The 16,883-nt window shown below is 45.0% G+C and overlaps 1 protein-coding gene across 7 annotated transcripts in view; it reads left to right on the plus strand.

Annotated features, from left to right (window-relative positions):
- Window positions 1–16,883, plus strand: part of MGA (MAX dimerization protein MGA) — a 660,453-nt gene that overhangs the window by 269,433 nt on the left and 374,137 nt on the right. For 6 of the 7 annotated variants that reach the window (XM_029598656.1, XM_029598662.1, XM_029598663.1 and 3 more), the window contains exons 10-12: window positions 8,529–8,749; window positions 10,025–10,171; window positions 10,667–10,733. In XM_029598656.1, the coding sequence (XP_029454516.1) occupies window positions 8,529–8,749; window positions 10,025–10,171; window positions 10,667–10,733 (435 nt within the window). The remainder of the gene's footprint in view (window positions 1–8,528; window positions 8,750–10,024; window positions 10,172–10,666; window positions 10,734–16,883) is intronic. The other variant, XM_029598661.1, reaches the window with a different exon arrangement.

The raw sequence follows: 16,883 nt of genomic DNA on the forward strand, positions 1-16,883 counted from the left end.
GGCGTTTCCCACATGTGTCCCTTGCAAAGAGCATTACTCTCCTGTTGGAAGTCTGTGTTTCGGGAATTTCAGACTTCTGCCGCTATCATCTCTAGTGTTATGGTTAAATGTGAATCCAAGGTAGTCAAGGATCTTACCTTTTGGAATGGTAGATCCGAGGGGTACTCAGCCAGTGAAGAAGACACATTGAGCACAGACCGTACTCAAGGCAGGCTGTAGACAAACTGGTTCAGAAGCAGTCCGGGTTGGCAGACGGGCAGCAGGCAACAGGTCCAGGAGCAATCCGAGTCAGTAGGCAGGCAGCAGACAACAGGTCCAGGGGCAATCCGAGTCAGCAACAAACAGGAACCAGACTAACACACAGGAGCACCAGCGCAAGCAAGCCTGTAGCCCAGGCAATGCTGTGCTGGGCTCAGCTTGTTAAATACCCAAAGTTCCCGTGTAAACGTGGGGACTTCCGGGTCAAAGTCTGGCGTGCCGCGGTGGGCGGAGCTTGTGACTGTGTCGCGTCGGCCCGTGCTGCAGCCCGAGAACGCCGCCGAAGGAAGCCGGCGCCCCTGCTGCCCCAACTCTTCGCGAGGTAACAGTACCTCCCCCGCAAAGACCTTCTCTCCCCTTCTTCGGGCGAGATTTCTCTGGAAAACATCTATGAAACTCCTGGATTAGACGAGCAGCCTGTATATTATGAGCTGGCTTCCAGGAATTCTCTTCAGGTCCATAATGTTTCCAAGAGATTAGATATTGTAATGTCCCCCTAGATCGTCTGGCATCCAAGATCTCTTTGACTTCATACTGAGACCCATCAGACAGGACCGCCGGGGCAGTCTGTTTAAACCTTCTGGTAGGCCAGGATAGCATTGCAAGTTTTAATAAAGAGATGTGAAACACATCATGAATGTGTAGGGTAGGAGGCAGATGAAGTTTGAAGGATACTTGGTTAATTTGCCTGTCGATAGGAAAGGGTCCGATAAATCGAGGTGCAAATTTTTGGCACGGAGTACTTAATTTGAGATTCCATGTACTCAGCCACACCAAGTCTCCAGGTTTTAACGGAGGTTAAAAGGTCTTTTCTTGTCAGCTTGACTCTTCATTTTGCTGGCTGCACGACGCAATAAGCCTTGTGTCTCGTCCCATAAAGTCGTCACGGAACGAACAGTTTGTTCAACTGCTGGACATTCAGAAGTGGTTGGAATAGGAAGTGGAAGTCTAGGGTGCCTCCCAAAGACCAAAAAGAAGGGTGATGAACTTAGAAGCCTGGTGGATGTGATTATTATGACAGAACTCAGCCCAGGGTAGTAAGGATGCCCAGTCATCCTGACGTTGATTTACATAACAACGCAGAAATGTCTTTAGTGTTTGATTTGTTCGTTTGGTTAGTCTGTTGGACTGGGGATGATAAGCAGAGGAAAAGTTGAGGTCTATCCCAAATTTTTTACAGAGATCCCTCCAATATCATGCCGTGAACTGGACTCCTCTATCCGAAACAATGCTGGAAGGTAGACCATGGATTCGAAAGATGTGCTGAAGAAATAACAGACTTAACTCAGACGCAGAGGATAATCCTGGCAAAGTGTGCCATGTGAGAAAACCGATCAATAACAACCCAGATTACGGAATTACCCCCTGAAAGAGGGAGATCTGTAATAAAGTCTGTGGCGATGTGGCTCCATGGCCGATCTGGAATCGGAAGAGGTTGCAAAAGTCCACTTCGTCGTTGTCTAGACTATTTTTGAGTCGCACATGTAGGGCATGAGTCCACATACTTTTTGACATCGGCCGCCCAATGTGGCCACCAATAATGACAGGACACGAGATTCTTAGTCCCGAGTTTGCCGGGGTGTCCGGCAAATAAAGAATCATGGACCCAGCGTAACACTTTTTGTCTAGAACGTTTAGGTACTACTGTTTTCCCCATTGGATCAGTAGAGGTAATAATTGGAAAACCCCATAAATCGCTGCAAGGCTTTTAGTCCCACTGGTTGCGGCCAATCCATGATGGCTTTAAGTTTTTCAGGGTCCATGCGCAGACCTTCACGAGACACAATATACCCTAAGAAGGGTAGTTGCTGCTGGTGAAACAGGCATTTCTCCAATTTGGCATATAATCTGTTCTCCCGCAGTCGTTGAAGAACCTGTTTAACCTGAGTTTGATGTTGAGTCTCATCTTTAGTAAAAATCAAGATATCGTCCAGGTAAACGATAACATGAGAGTAAAGAAGGTCTCTGAAAATATCATTAATCATAGTCTGAAATACTGCTGGAGCATTACATAGTCCAAACGGCATCACTAAGTATTCATGATGTCCATCACGAGTGTTAAACACCATCTTCCATTCGTCTCCCTCCCGAATTCTTATTAAATTATACGCTCCCTGGAGATCCAATTTGGTGAATATCTGTGCCAGACCCAGCTGGTGTCTGTTTCCAGGCCAGCACCAGTGCCTGGCAATGCATTTGGGCCACCTCCTACTGATACTGTGGTCATTGCCGATTCCACCGAGGAAGAAGCTCCATGGAGACTGGCGGAATCGCCGAGGCCTATAGTCCCCTGTCCAGTTCCGTATGTGCCTGCACCTCTGGATGTTGGCTGAGCACCTAGGGCCCCATCCCCTGTGACATACAGTGATGATGAAAGACCCTATGACCCCTGAGGGGATGGTCAGATGGAGTCTTCCTTCAAGGACGGGTGGTCTCCCATTAGACCCTTCTCCTCCAGAGGAGGGAAGGAAGTCTCTGCCTGAGGTCTTAACCTTCACAGGTTTTGTGAAGTTGATGGCGGAATCTATGTTGTTCCAGATGTTGACTGAGGAGGATGCCAGGCACAAGATGCTTGAGATAATTTGTGGAGGCTGTTAAGGAGGTTGTGGTGTCTGGTACACAAGATCTTTTGGAGTAGCTGAGGATTTGTGAACACTCCCTCACAGTGTCCTATCAAGAAGGCAGACAGGGTTTACCTCATCCAGAAGGCTGTCTGATTCAATAAGCGTCAATTGCCCGACCATTCAGTGGTGGTTGAATCCGCTCTCAAGAGGGCCAAGCGCTCTTGGACCCACTCCTTGGCACCCCCAGGGAAGGACCACAGAACGATGGACACTCTTGGAAGGAAGGTGTTTCATGGCGCCATGCTTATTGCCCGCATAGCTGCCTACCAGCTCCAAATGAGCCAATATTTGCGGAACATCTGGAAGCAGATGCATGATTTGCTGATGCACAAGGGTTTGGAGTGTGGAAAACACGAAGCTTGTGCAGCCTACGATGTTTTCAAGACGGCATCTAGAATCTCTGCAGCTGGAATTGGCACCCACAGAATGGCATGGCTTGCAGGCCTCTGATCTCCGACTGGTGGTATAGGAATGACTCGCTGACGTGCCGTGTATAGAAGAGAATCTCTTTGGAGATAGGATGAGAGAAGCTGTTCCTCAACTTCAGGACATCATGAGATCCTCCAACAACACTCCGCCAGTACTCCAGACCCGTCCTCCTTTTCCAGGAGGCCGTCGAGGCAGGGACTAAGGAAGTCCTCCTTTCACAAAAGAAAGTACTATCCTCTGCCTCCTTGATCCTGTCCTCATCAGAGCTCTTATGGCCAGCCCATGCAGCAGAGAGCTCCCATGCCCCTGGCTACTCAGTCAAACACAGGGATGGGGTTTTGACTGGGCCGCAGGGAGTATCAGCTAGTTGCACATACCTGGGGCGATGGATCTTCCGTCTGGGGCAGCCTGCGGTTCTTCACGAATCAGTGGCCCAGTGTAAATTCGGACCAGTCCATCGTCCGTCAGGGTACCAGTTAAATCTATTGGTTTATCACCAAATTGCCCTCCATGCCTGTATTAGGGACTGGTAGTGCATCAGGAAGTACTGCTAGGGAGCTCTCTTCCCTCTTAAAGGCCAGAGCATCGAGATGATTCCACCATGGCAAAGAGGATGAGGATTTTACTCTGGTTACTTCCTGATTCCAAAGAGAACAGAAGGACTTCGTCCCATCTTAGACCTGAGGGCCTTGAACACATTTCTTAAAAGAGAAAATTTCAAGATGGTTTCCCTGGGCACCTTGATTCCCCATTTGGAAAAAGGGGACTGGCCTTGCTTTCTTGACCTACAGGACGCATATACCCACATCGAGATCTTCCATGGCCACAAGAAGTATCTTTAGTTTGTAGTGGGGGAGCAACACTTCCAGTATCGGGTGTTGCCTTTCGGGCTCACATCTGCTGCACGGGTATTCACAGAATGCCTGGCTGTGGTGGTGGCACAACTCTGCAGACTGGGAAGTACATGTTTTTCCCTATCTGGACGATTGGTTGGTCAAGAGCACGTCTCAGGCAGGGGCAGCCAGATCCATGCACTTGAACATTTGGGTGTTAAGTCATTGGGGTTCATTCTCAACTACCAAAGTTCCATCTCAGTCTGTCACCTCAATTGGTCTTTATCGGAGCCCTGCTAGACACGGCTCAGGCCAAGGCCTTTCTGCCGCCCCAGACTGTCACAGTAGCGGCCATTGCGGCAGAAGTTCAACAGAGCCAGTAAGTATCAGCTTGGCACATGTTGAGGCCGCGACCATCCACGTTACTCCCTTGGCACAATTATACGTGCGCAGAGCCCAGTGAACCCTGAGGTCTCAGCGGCAGCAAGCCACACAGAGCCTCCAAGATCGCATCCAAGTCACCCCATCCCTCCAGGAGTCCTTGTCCTGGTGGCAAGTACTTTCCAATCTGGAACAGGGAATCTCCTTTCAGAGTCTTACCACTCAAATTGTGTAAACCACGAATGCATCTATCCTGGGGTGGGGAGCTTATGTGGATGGGTTTGGCACCCAGGGCTTGTGGTCTGCTCAGGAACATTCACATCAAATCAACTTCCTGGAGCTCCAGGCAATCAGGAACGCACTATGGACTTTCAGAGATCTGCTGTCCAACAAAGTTTTCCTGATCCAGATCGACAACCAAGTAACAATGTTGTATGTTATCTTTGTGAGCGACATTATCTTTGTGAGCGACATTGCGGACGGGATAGAAGGTAAGGTTTGTCTTTTTGCGGATGACACGAAGATCAGCAACAGAGTGGACACGCCGGAAGGAGTGGAGAGAATGAGACGGGATCTAAGGAAACTGGAAGAGTGGTCGAAGATATGGCAGCTCAGATTCAATGCCAAGAAGTGCAAAGTCATGCATATGGGGAGTGGAAATCCGAATGAACTGTATTCGATGGGGGGGGGGGAAGGCTGATGTGCACGGAGCAGGAGAGGGACCTTGGGGTGATAGTGTCTAATGATATGAAGTCTGCGAAACAATGCGACAAGGCGATAGCAAAAGCCAGAAGAATGCTGGGCTGCATAGAGAGAGGAATATCGAGTAAGAAAAGGGAAGTGATTATTCCCTTGTACAGGTCCTTGGTGAGGCCTCACCTGGAGTACTGTGTTCAGTTCTGGAGACCGTATCTACAAAAAGACAAAGACAAGATGGAAGCGGTACAGAGAAGGGCGACCAGGAAGGTGGAGGATCTTCATCGCATGACGTACGAGGAGAGATTGAAGAATCTAAATATGTACACCCTGGAGGAAAGGAGGAGCAGAGGTGATATGATACAGACTTTCAGATACTTGAAAGGTTTTAATGATCCAAAGACAACGACAAACCTGTTCCGTAGGAAAAAAATCAGCAGAACCAGGGGTCACGATTTGAAGCTCCAGGGAGGAAGATTCAGAACCAATGTCAGGAAGTATTTCTTCACGGAGAGGGTGGTGGATGCCTGGAATGCCCTTCCGGAGGATGTGGTGAAGACCAGAACTGTGAAGGACTTCAAAGGGGCATGGGATAAACACTGTGGATCCATAAAGTCAAGAGGCCGCCAATGAAGAGTGGGTGACTCACCAGAATGACAGCTACTGCCTGGAGACAATACCCTTATTCAATAAACATACACATGCTTACTGTGACTCCAACATCGCTCTAAGCTTCAACAGCAAGAGGAAATGTGGAAAAAATGGATTTACACTCACAAAGAGGGGAGTAGCTGGCTTGTTACGGCGGTTACTACCCCAAACCAAATAAGCCTGATACTTCACCTTCAATGCATATACAGCATAGTTCTCTGCTTCAACGACAGGGGAGAAGAAAAAAGGGTTCGCACTCACAAAGCGGGGAGTAGCTGGCTTGTTACGGCGGTTACTACCCCAACCAAATGTGTCTGATACTTCACTTTCGATGCATATCCAGCATGGCTCTCTGCTTCAACGGCATGGGAGAAGACTGATACATCACGCATTTCCAGCATAGCTCCCTGCTTCAACAGCAGGGGAGAAGAAAAACAACCAATAAGGACTGTATAACATAGTCTGGGTAAAACAAATAAGCATGGGTGTAGCTTGCTTATTGCGGCGGTTACTACCCCTACTACCCCTAACTAATCAAGCTAGATATTTCAATGGTGGGGGAGGAAGGTAAATAGAACCAAGAGCTAAGAGAAACAGATAAGTATGAGAGAAAAAATGTGTGAAGCTTGCTGGGCAGACTGGATGGGCCGTTTGGTCTTCTTCTGCCGTCATTTCTATGTTTCTCTGTTTCTATGTTTCTATATGTCAACAAGCAGAGCGGCATGGGATCATATCTCCTGTGTCAGGAAGCAGTCCAGATCTGGTCGTGGACTCTGTCCTTCGGGATAGTGCTCAGGGCCACATACCTGGCCAGGATGGAGAAAATGGTAGCGGACAGGATGTCGAGCTTTCAGAACCTACGAGTGATCCCTGGACCAGGAAATGGCGAATCGTATATCCTGCTTCTGGGGGAGCCCGGATGTAGATCTGGTTGCACCCCCCTGCAACAGGAAGGTGCCTCAGTTCTGATCCTTGCACAGGACAGATGGAAAACCAGCCTCAGATGCCCTCACCTGCCATTGGGACACAGGCCTTCTGTACGCGTACCCTCTGATTCCCTTAGTGGCGAAGACTTTCTTGAAGGTTTGCAAGGATAGAGGGACTATAATTCTCATAGCCCCTCATTGCCCGAGACAGGTCTGGTTTCCACTCCTTCGGGAGTTGTCCATCCGGTGATCGATCAGTCATGGCTAAATTCATCCTGTTGTCTAAGGTGATCCTTGTTTATAGGTAAACAGACTTGCCTATTTTCTCATTCAGTCTAGTATGTCTGAATGACACAATGAGAATTTTAGCTTTCTACTGTTAATTCCAGTTTAAGTTCATTACATCAGTCTGGGCAGATGCTGCATGGCAGATCACCTATAATTTTTCAGTATTTGCAGGGCTAATACTGTTAGGTGATATGTTCTTTTATTATTTGTGTTTTAGTTTTGGAAGTTGCTTGTATAAGGAAAGGAGGCATGCTTAAGGACCATATTAGAGTATTAAGTGCTTTCTGTGCTTTGAGCTCCAAAGCAGGCATTGTTGGCAAAGAACCTTGCTAGACCTTAAGAAATCAGTGATTTTGATGTTAGACTCAGCCTAAAGTGAGAAAGCTATACCTTGTATTCTACTGGTAGACTAGCAACTGGAAATTTTGCACCCTCTAACAATTGTCACACTGTTCTTTAAAAGTAATGAACTTATGAGCAAGAGTAGTTTACAGCTCTTAGAGTAAAGATTTCCATATTAAACAATCAGAAAAGTGTTCGTGCCAATTTTCAACTTGTGAATGATAACACCAGATTATGGCTTCAGGTTCTTTAATTTTGTGTTTCACAAAAGATGTTTTCCTGTGGACGTGGTGTTAATAACAATTTTCAACTTATGAACTGTAACACCGCATCATGGCTTTCAGTTTCTTGCACAATGTTAGGGACACTGACCACAGATTTCTCTGCACTGAGGCTAAAAATGAAAACTTAGAGGGGATGGAGATTTTCACAGAGATCTTTGTAGAACTATCTCATAATTTGATAGGGAAAGAAATGTCATTACAAAACATTATTAAAATGCTGAAGAGACTTCAGCTAATAAGAAATCAGATAACCAAGGCAACTTGCCCTTCCTCCACAGCAAAAAGTCCGTCTTTCTTAGACTTTGCCGGAGTACCTAGAATTCTAGAAAAGTATCTCTGTGAAAGTGATCTGTAATTTATTAGTGATCTGGTAATGAAAAGACTCTGCTTTAACACATGGAATCTTTAGTAGGAACATAGAAACATGATAGCAGAAAAAGACTATGAGCCCATCTAGTCTGCTCATCTGTCCAGTTTATCTAGCCTTTACAATTTCCTTCACGCATCAGAGATTCCCTGTATTTATCCCATGCATTTTTTAATTCAGATACCAGTTTTGTCGTCGTTATAGGACAGTATATACATGATTTTATAGGACAGTATGTACATGATTTTCACTTCTCCGAGAGCTCTTTAGTGTGCAGGATCAGAGCTGAAACATACCATTAGAAAGCATCCCACTTTTAACATAAGACTTTTTTCTCCAACACATTAAAAATTGATAAATGTTTATTCTCCCCCCCATTATAACAATTTTTGAAATGTTGAAGAAGAATAACTGAGGAACTTTCTATCTGTGTATCCATCCCTATCTAGCAGTTTGTGATGCAGAGCCTGAACAGCCCGTTGGCAGTTATAGAATCTGGGAACAGGCAGAAGGAGAGGTTGATTCAGAACCCATTTACATCCCACCTTCTGCAATTGAGCCTGTGAAACCTGTACTGTCTTCTTACCCAGAAATGCCCTCATCTGTCAAGTGCAAATCTGTCAGTGGAGCCAAACAGGGACGGATTTATTCTCCCAAACCCAACCCAGTGGTAAGAATAAAAAAAAAATTGTGCATGAGCAAGGGTTCTTTGGCAAAGAGGGACTAGAATAGTGTTTTCTTTCATTGCCTACAAAGATTGTTCTTTCCCTCCTGTTACTTATCAAAAACTGTTTGTGAATACTCCTTGTCTTGCCAACCTGCACACCCCTCCTTCAGGCCGATACAGAACGGTGTGCTCGGCCGAGCACTCCATTTAACCCCCATTTGGCCGCGCGTTTTTGACTCACTATTATTACCCCTTATAATGTAAGGGGTAATAGCACGTGGAAAACGTGTGGGCCCCCCCCCCCCCCCCGAAACTAATAGCGCTCATCACATGCAAATGCGTGTTGATGAGCCTATTAGTTAGTCACCTGAAATAAAGAAAGTAAAATGTGCAGCCTAGCTACACATTTTACTCTCAGAAATTAATGTCTGCCCAAAGACAGGCATTAATTTCAGACAGCACCGAGCAAGTGTACAGACTTAATATCCAACTTAATATCATAGTGATATTAAGTCGGAGGCCCCCAAAATTAAAAAAAAACAAAACTTCTTTTAAAAAAAAAAAATTAAAAAAAAATTCTGCCTGTGGGTTGGAAAACGAATGCTCAATTTTGCCAGCGTCCATTTTCCGAACCCCTGGCTGTCAGCGGGTTCGTCAAACGACACCGGTAAAATTAAGCGTCAGTTGTCAGACCTGCTGACAGCCGCCACTTCCACTAATGAGGCGCTAGGGACACATGTTCCTAGTGCCTCCTTATTAGCGCTGGCACTAATTTAAATACTGTATTGCCTGGGCGCGTTGGGAGAGCGGGCGCTCGCCTCAGAGCGCCGGCTCTCGCAGTTTTTTTTTAATTGGCCTGCTTGTGTGGAACTAGAATTGTTCAGCTTTGAAATGCATTCCCATTCATTTGAGGCTAAAGTGTTCATTGTGTTCATCATTTTACAACTGATCTGTACATTTTTACTTTCCTCTAAGTACAAAAATTGTAATGCATTTATTATGTTTTCACCTGTTGATTTAAGAGATAGGTGAGTCCAGCTTCTTTGCTCAGTGGTTGTAAATATTGTATTTTTTTTTTTTAAAGTTCTATTCCTCTAGAACCAAAGGCGGTGTTCCTGTGGCAAACTTCCATTCAGTAAAGCAAGCAGTTTATTCCATCACATTTTAGGATCTATGTTTATTATACTTACTTTTAGAGAGTGGAACTTGCAGTAGAAAGACAGTACTCCTGACATTTATTTTGTGTTTTCAAGCACATATCTTCTCTCACTGACTCAGATCCGTGATGAGGATAAAGATCCTATCTATAGGTACTTTGAGAGTTTGATGACTTGTGCTCGTGTTAGAGCCTATGAACGTAAATCAGAGGAACAGCGACAAAGGCAGCAGCTAGTCCTATGTGACTATAATTCCAAGCTTGGAAGGGTAAGATCATGGTTCTTACTTCTCATGCCTTACCAGCAAGTTACTCTGAATTTTTTATGTAAAATATGTTTTTTGTGATCCTGCAGTAACCAGTCATGAGGAATTGCACCTAAAGTCCAAGTCACCAATATGGTACTTTGTCTGTTCAGTTTTGTTCTTCTAATCACTTTCCATAGGTAAATGGAAGCATATATGCAATTAGAAATACATACTTTTGGAAACTATTGTGAATGCTTACACTTTCTAGTTTTGCCTTTTTTCTACACCTCTGTTGATGGCTATTAGAACAGGGAAGCTTAAGGTGATTTGTAATTGTAAATTGTCACAGCCAACTGTTCTGAGTTTAGCATTGGGTCTGAAACACAGATGGGGAAAGGGATGTGCATATTTTCACTTTTGTCAAGCTGATATTAAATAGGTCCTTAACTACTGTTGTATGTGGAAAAGGTTGTTATATGTTCTTATTTCTCCCCTACTATCTTTTTTCCTTCCTAGGATCACAATTTTGAGCTCAAGCCGAAGAAAGGAGCCAGAGACACTGAGCGAGAAACTGATAAGTCAGGTATTAAATGAGCCTTTGCACTGGCAGGTATAGCTCTCCAAGCAAAGTCTTCTAGAAAAGAAAGTTAATTGGCATGGGTTTCTCAGTAGTTTGTATAGAAGCAAAAGCATCATTATGGAGAGGGATTCACTTGGAAAGTAATTTAAATTCCTTATCATCCTGCTAGACCAGTCTAGACGTGTGGGTTTATACCAGGGGTGGGCAAACTTTTTAAAAAATAGGACCTTGTTACTGTTAAGCGCTAAATCAGCTTAAAGGCCTAAGAACATAAGAAATTGCCATGCTGGATCAGACCAAGGGTCCATCAAGCCCAGCATCCTGTTTCCAACAGAGGCCAAACCAGGCCACAAGAACCTGGCAATTACCCAAACACTAAGAAGATCCCATGCTACTGATGCAATTAATAGCAGTGGCTATTCCCTAAGTAAACTTGATTAATAGCCGTAAATGGACTTCTCCTCCAAGAACTTATCCAAACCTTTCTTGAACCCAGCTACACTAACTGCACTAACCACATCCTCTGGCAACAAATTCCAGAGCTTTATTGTGCGTTGAGTGAAAAAGAATTTTCTCCGATTAGTCTTAAATGTGTTACTTGCTAGCTTCATGGAATGCCCCTAGTTTGTTAGCTCTGTTTCTTGATTGGAGATCCCACCATTTTTTGTATTTGGTGTGTAGGTGCATTTCTAGGAATTGTGTGGACTCACCTCCCCTCCGCACTCCCCGGTTTTGTAGGGTCTCCGTGTCCCTAGACAGCATAGGGGATAGCTTATAGAGCTGGGTACTTGCCCAAAAGCAAGCAGGGTGGACAGGAGGTTGCCAGTGTAGGAGCATTTGCACAGGTGTAGGCAGAGATTGAGAAGTGCTTAGAAGGCCCCTCCATGTATCCACAGGCTTAACTTTGAGTGGATATTAGAGGTGTAGTGCTAAGGTATTAATTGGCAGACAAGTGCATTAAAACTTCATTACTGGGAAAGAAAACAAGTATTACAGGACTATTAAAAAAAATAAAGTAGCCAAGCACCTAAATTTGCAAGACCTAATTTAGGGTTCTAACTTTTCCCGTTAATTTAGGTCTGCTGTTCTTTTGCCTAGATTTAGGTCATTACGTTAGGTACTTAGTTCTAAAAATCAGTGTTAAACACCTCATATTTTTCCCACCCTAATAGCCACCAACTTTTTAGGCTTCTACTTTAGGGAGCTAGAGAAACTAGGAGCCTAAATTTAGGCATCCGCCCCAGTACATTCTCAAAAGAGCCAATTTAGGGCCTAACTCAAAGTTAGGTTAATTAAACCCTTTAAAAATGAGCGTCAAGATAACTAAAAATTATCAGTCTATCCATCCTATCAAAGCCATAGAAATCCCTACCAGGCCAATACATTACATACCTCTGGGCTTTCATAGTCTCTGTAGTCATCATATCTCTCACTGCGGCGCTCCTCGCTTGATCTCCTGTAGTCTGTATCCCTTCGTCTGATTCTGAACTCCCTTTCGTCCCGGTCATCTCTGTCTAGGGAAGAACCATATCTCCCACTGCGTTCACTCCTACTCACCCTGCAAAACAAACTTATTTCAACATTTTGTTTGTATAACCAGCTCATGTTTGATTTAACTTGGAATCCACTTTGATCTATTATTGTGATAAGTGCAGAATATAAGTTTTTAAAAAATTAAAATTCATGTAGCATATTCCAGCACAAAAATGGAGCTGGGAACTTTTATTCCATGCATGAAAAAAGTTAAGTGAACTTCAGAGAAGCACTAACCAGGCAGAAAACACAAAATTGCATCAACTAGAAATTTAAGCTTCCTGTCTATGCCAAACCAGTTCAGATGAGTGGGTTATGTTCACTTGCCCCCCCCCCCCCCCAAAAAAAGCTCAAAGTTGACTTCACTCCTCTTACAGAAGGGCTGGTGCAGCCTATAGCAAATCTCTGTCTTCAGTAGATGGTACAGGTGTGGGCTGTTACAACAGCTAAAAGTAGTCCACTTCCAGGAAGGCCATTAGCTCTGATTCCAGAGAGCGGGTAAGATAATTCTTGGGGGTGCTCCAAGCAACAATACTGTTGGGACTGTTTCTCTTTCCCCTTAGGAATGGTCTCAGTTCTTGCACCGATGGGTCAAGCACCAGGTGACCCCCAGGGACTTTGCTCCCTTGGTGGGTCAGACAGCAAGAACTGACAGCATGCTCTGCTTCTATTCTTGGAGAGCAATGGGGAAAGAAAAAGGTCTTGCAGCATGTATTTCATGGACTCCTTTGGTGCTGTGTCGAATTGGTCTTGGTCGGGCAAAGAGAGGCTGGCTATTATCGTATATTCAACATCCATGCTGAGAGATTGCGATCCCACAGATTGGGCTTGGACTAGGCGTCCATTTTTGCATCAGCAGAAATGGATTTGATTCCAGATGTACTGAAGGACAGTCACATGAGATGTGCATACCAGACCTGCCTGGGTCACGAGGCATCATGAGGCCACGGTCCTGAATTGTTCTCAAAATTAGCAGCAGTGGTGAAAAGTGTAGAAAATTTCTGCACCAGTCGAGAAGGAACACGTCCTGAGCAAGCCTGAGATTGCTGGGAAGGATGAGGCAGAATTGATCAAGCTTCCAATTGTGTTGTTGCAAATAGGAAGATACAGGGGCGACTCCGTAACTCAAATAGTTCCTCTGCTACAGACTGAGTAAGAGACTACTTGTGAGGACCAAACACTCTTCTGAGGTGGTCCACCCAAGGAATTGGAAATCCCTGGCGGACCACCAGGAGGTAGGCATGATAGTCTACCACCCATCACCAGATCCTCATGGCTTCCCGATACTCTAGTATCCTGTTCCTTCCTGTTAGCTGATGTAAAACATGGCAATCTGGTTTGAATTAAGATGGCTCCTCTGTCCTTCGAGTAGGTGAGTAAAGACCACTAGAGCATTTTTGAAAGCCCGCAATTCAACGAACTTGATAAGTATGCAACGTTCCAAGACAGACCAGGTGCCTTGTGTCCAGCAAGACTGGTCGAGTGCACTGCACCCAATCATCGAGGCATCCATTGCCAAGTTCTGATGACGAAGAGGAGCACCCTTCTAGACGATCTGTGGTTGGAGCCACCAGAGGAGTTCTTGTTTCATAATCCCTGAGAGAAGAAACAGAGTCCAACAGCTGAGTCAGTTGGTCCCATTGACAGCATAGACCCTATTGCAAGCAGCGGATGTGTAGGCGGGTCAGGGTCCTACAAAGTCCCCATCTTGGCCATGAAAGCGGTGAAAAAGCAGTGAAACTTTGACATCAGATATGAAGTCATTCTTAAGTTGTTTTTTTTAATTTTTAATCATAAGCAGTTTTGTAAGTACTAAAAACAATCTTAGCCTTGTACTTGTATTCCTAGACAAAAAGACTAAATTAGATAAAATGCTGACTACATGTGCCGCGAGAGGCACATGAGCGGGGATGGTCCCAGTAGCAGATGGTCCCAGGAGCAGAAACAGGCAGGCAAGATGGAGATTGCCTCTTTTGACCCTGAGCAATGTGCTGGAAGCAGATAAAGCATAGTTGCTTACCTGTAACAGGCGTTCTCCTAGGACAGCAGGAGGATTTAATTAATTGGCCATCATTCTGCCGGATTTCTGTCCGAATTGAAATATGCTGATAATAAAGAAGGCTCTTCTTAGTACGTTGATGTATAAGTGAGTTAATGGCTGTTTTTAAGGACAAGAATTTCTCTCGATGTATAGTGGAATTGCTACGGATTAAATCCTGTTTAGCCCTCTGAGGTTGAACACTCAGGGTCAATAGTTGTTTATCTAGAGATTTCTTACGATACGCCACATATGAAATAATATCTCCTTTGAGTCCTGCCTTAGCAGTATTCCAGAATAAGATGGGATCATCTTTGTGTTGTATGTTCAAGGCCTCAAAGTCCTTCCATTTATCCCTCAAGTAGTTCTGAAATGTGGTGTCGTCGGCTAAATAATAAGGGTATCTCCATTGAAATTCAGCTGCTTGTACCAGGGGATTGGTTAGTTCCAACTTGATGGGGGCATGGTCAGAAATAATATCTCCTATCTGAGCATCTACTATCCTGAAGAAACTGTTGGAGCTTAGTAAAAAATAGTCCAATCTGGATTGTGTAGCGTGAGCCCTAGAGAGATGCGTGAAATCCCACTCAAGAGGGTGCAATGTGCGCCATACATCAACTAAATGCAGTGTTTTCTCTAAGAAGAGAAGCCCTTTACTTGGCATCCCCTGTCCTTTGGCCGAGGAAGATCTGTCCCAAGCTGGCTCTTTAACAGCATTGAAATCACCCCCCACAAGTAACATTATCTATATAAGGAAGAAGTAAAGCATGTAGTTCTTGGAAGAATGAAGGATTGTACACATTTGGGGCATAAATATTACATAAGATGAGAGGTGCCCGGTGAAATTCAGTCTCCAAAATAAAAAATCTACCTTGCGGGTCTTTTATTTCTTTCAAAATGTGAATGGGAAAGGACTGTCTGATTAATATAGCTACCCCAGCAGACCTAGTACTAGCAGAGGAAAAATGTACAGAGCCCACCCATCTTTGACTCAGTTAACCATGTTCGATGTCAGTCAGATGAGTCTCCTGCAGAAATGCAATATCTGCTGACTTCTTGCCAAGAACCTGCAATATCAGTTCTTTTGATGGGAGAATTGATTCCCCCCACATTCCAGGAAAAGATGTTAGTATTGTGATTACTCATGATCAATATCGGATGATATGTAACAAGACGGTATAAAGAATTCTGTGATGAGGAGTGGGCCTCCCAGCTGAGCCCCCCCCCCCCCCCCCCTGTTCACTATAAGACGCTGTCTGAGCAAACCCGTCTAGTAATTTACTAGTGGAGCTTATGGAGCCGTCCCTTGCTCTCTTCTTTTCCCCTTTTTTGAACGCCCTCCCCTCCCACATCAATCTCACCTCCCCATTCTCATTCATTTTAACCCCCTTCCCCCAATAACTCTACCCTCTACCTGCTGTCCTAATGATAGCAGGCGGAGATCACTTCAATACAGTGCCCAGCCCTCGCACCCCCCACCCCACCTTAATATTGTGACTTTAGAAGTTTGAAAGTTATATTGGCAATAGCACCGAAATCTCCCTTAGCCAAGGATGATTAATAATTGCCGATCATCCTGTTAGCCAATTCATCGTGCCACAAGATTAGACACACAACCCTTCAGTAGATAGTCAGTCTCATGAGAAAGGCCCATTATGTCATCCCAGAGCCCATAGAAGCATGTGTAGGTAAATTTACTACAAGAAACCAGAACCATAAAAAAAAAACCATAGGTGAACCTGTCAAGCTGGGGGTACACAGGCAAACCCAGCAAGTGTTAAGGCAGTGGGAAAACAGAGAAGACTAAAAAGTCAAAAAAGTAACACAAAAACAATTGGGTGACCCCCAGTTATCTGATCCATGCCGTCTGGGCAGAAATGAGAAGAGCTGTTCTGTTCCCACTATACCTGAAGATATTTAAATATTGAAACTTGGAAAACTCTGGCCCATGAGCCAACATCTTCCTGCCACGTCTGGTTTCCCATACAATCTAACGTCACCAGGGAACGAATCCCTGGCAGATTAGGGGTCAGGTAACCCTTTGGCGGAGAGTGTTGAAATGAAGCGCTGAATAGCCGCCGCTTCCGTGAACCACTGGACCCCGGCTTCGGTTTGAACCCTCATTTTTGCTGGGTAGACCAGAGCCGCCCGAATGCCTTTCTCGTAGAGTTGGGAGCAATATGGTGCCAAAGCACGCCGCCGCGCAGAGACTACTGCTGAAAAATCTTGAAAAATTAACACCGGCTGGTTATCATATTTCAACTTAGCCCCTTGTCGGAGGGCCTGCAGAACTTCAGCTTTGTGAGCATAGCTCATGATTTTTATGATCACTACCCGCGGTTTCTCGTGTTCAGCGTGCTTTGGGCCCAAACGAGCCCTTTCCACTGTGAAGGACCCTTTCAGGTCAGTGAGGTTCAATGCCGTGGGGAAGCCACTCCTCGACAACGCGAGGGAGGGTGTATTCGGCTATACTTTCCGGGAGCCCCACTAACCTTAAATTTGATCTCCGGGAGCAATTCTCCAGATCTCCTAGTTTGTTTGCTTATCCAACGCTGCTTTCAGTTCTGCGATGTCTTGTCTGG

Source organism: Rhinatrema bivittatum, chromosome 4 (genome assembly GCF_901001135.1).
Source record: "Rhinatrema bivittatum chromosome 4, aRhiBiv1.1, whole genome shotgun sequence".
Lineage (NCBI taxonomy): Eukaryota > Metazoa > Chordata > Amphibia > Gymnophiona > Rhinatrematidae > Rhinatrema > Rhinatrema bivittatum.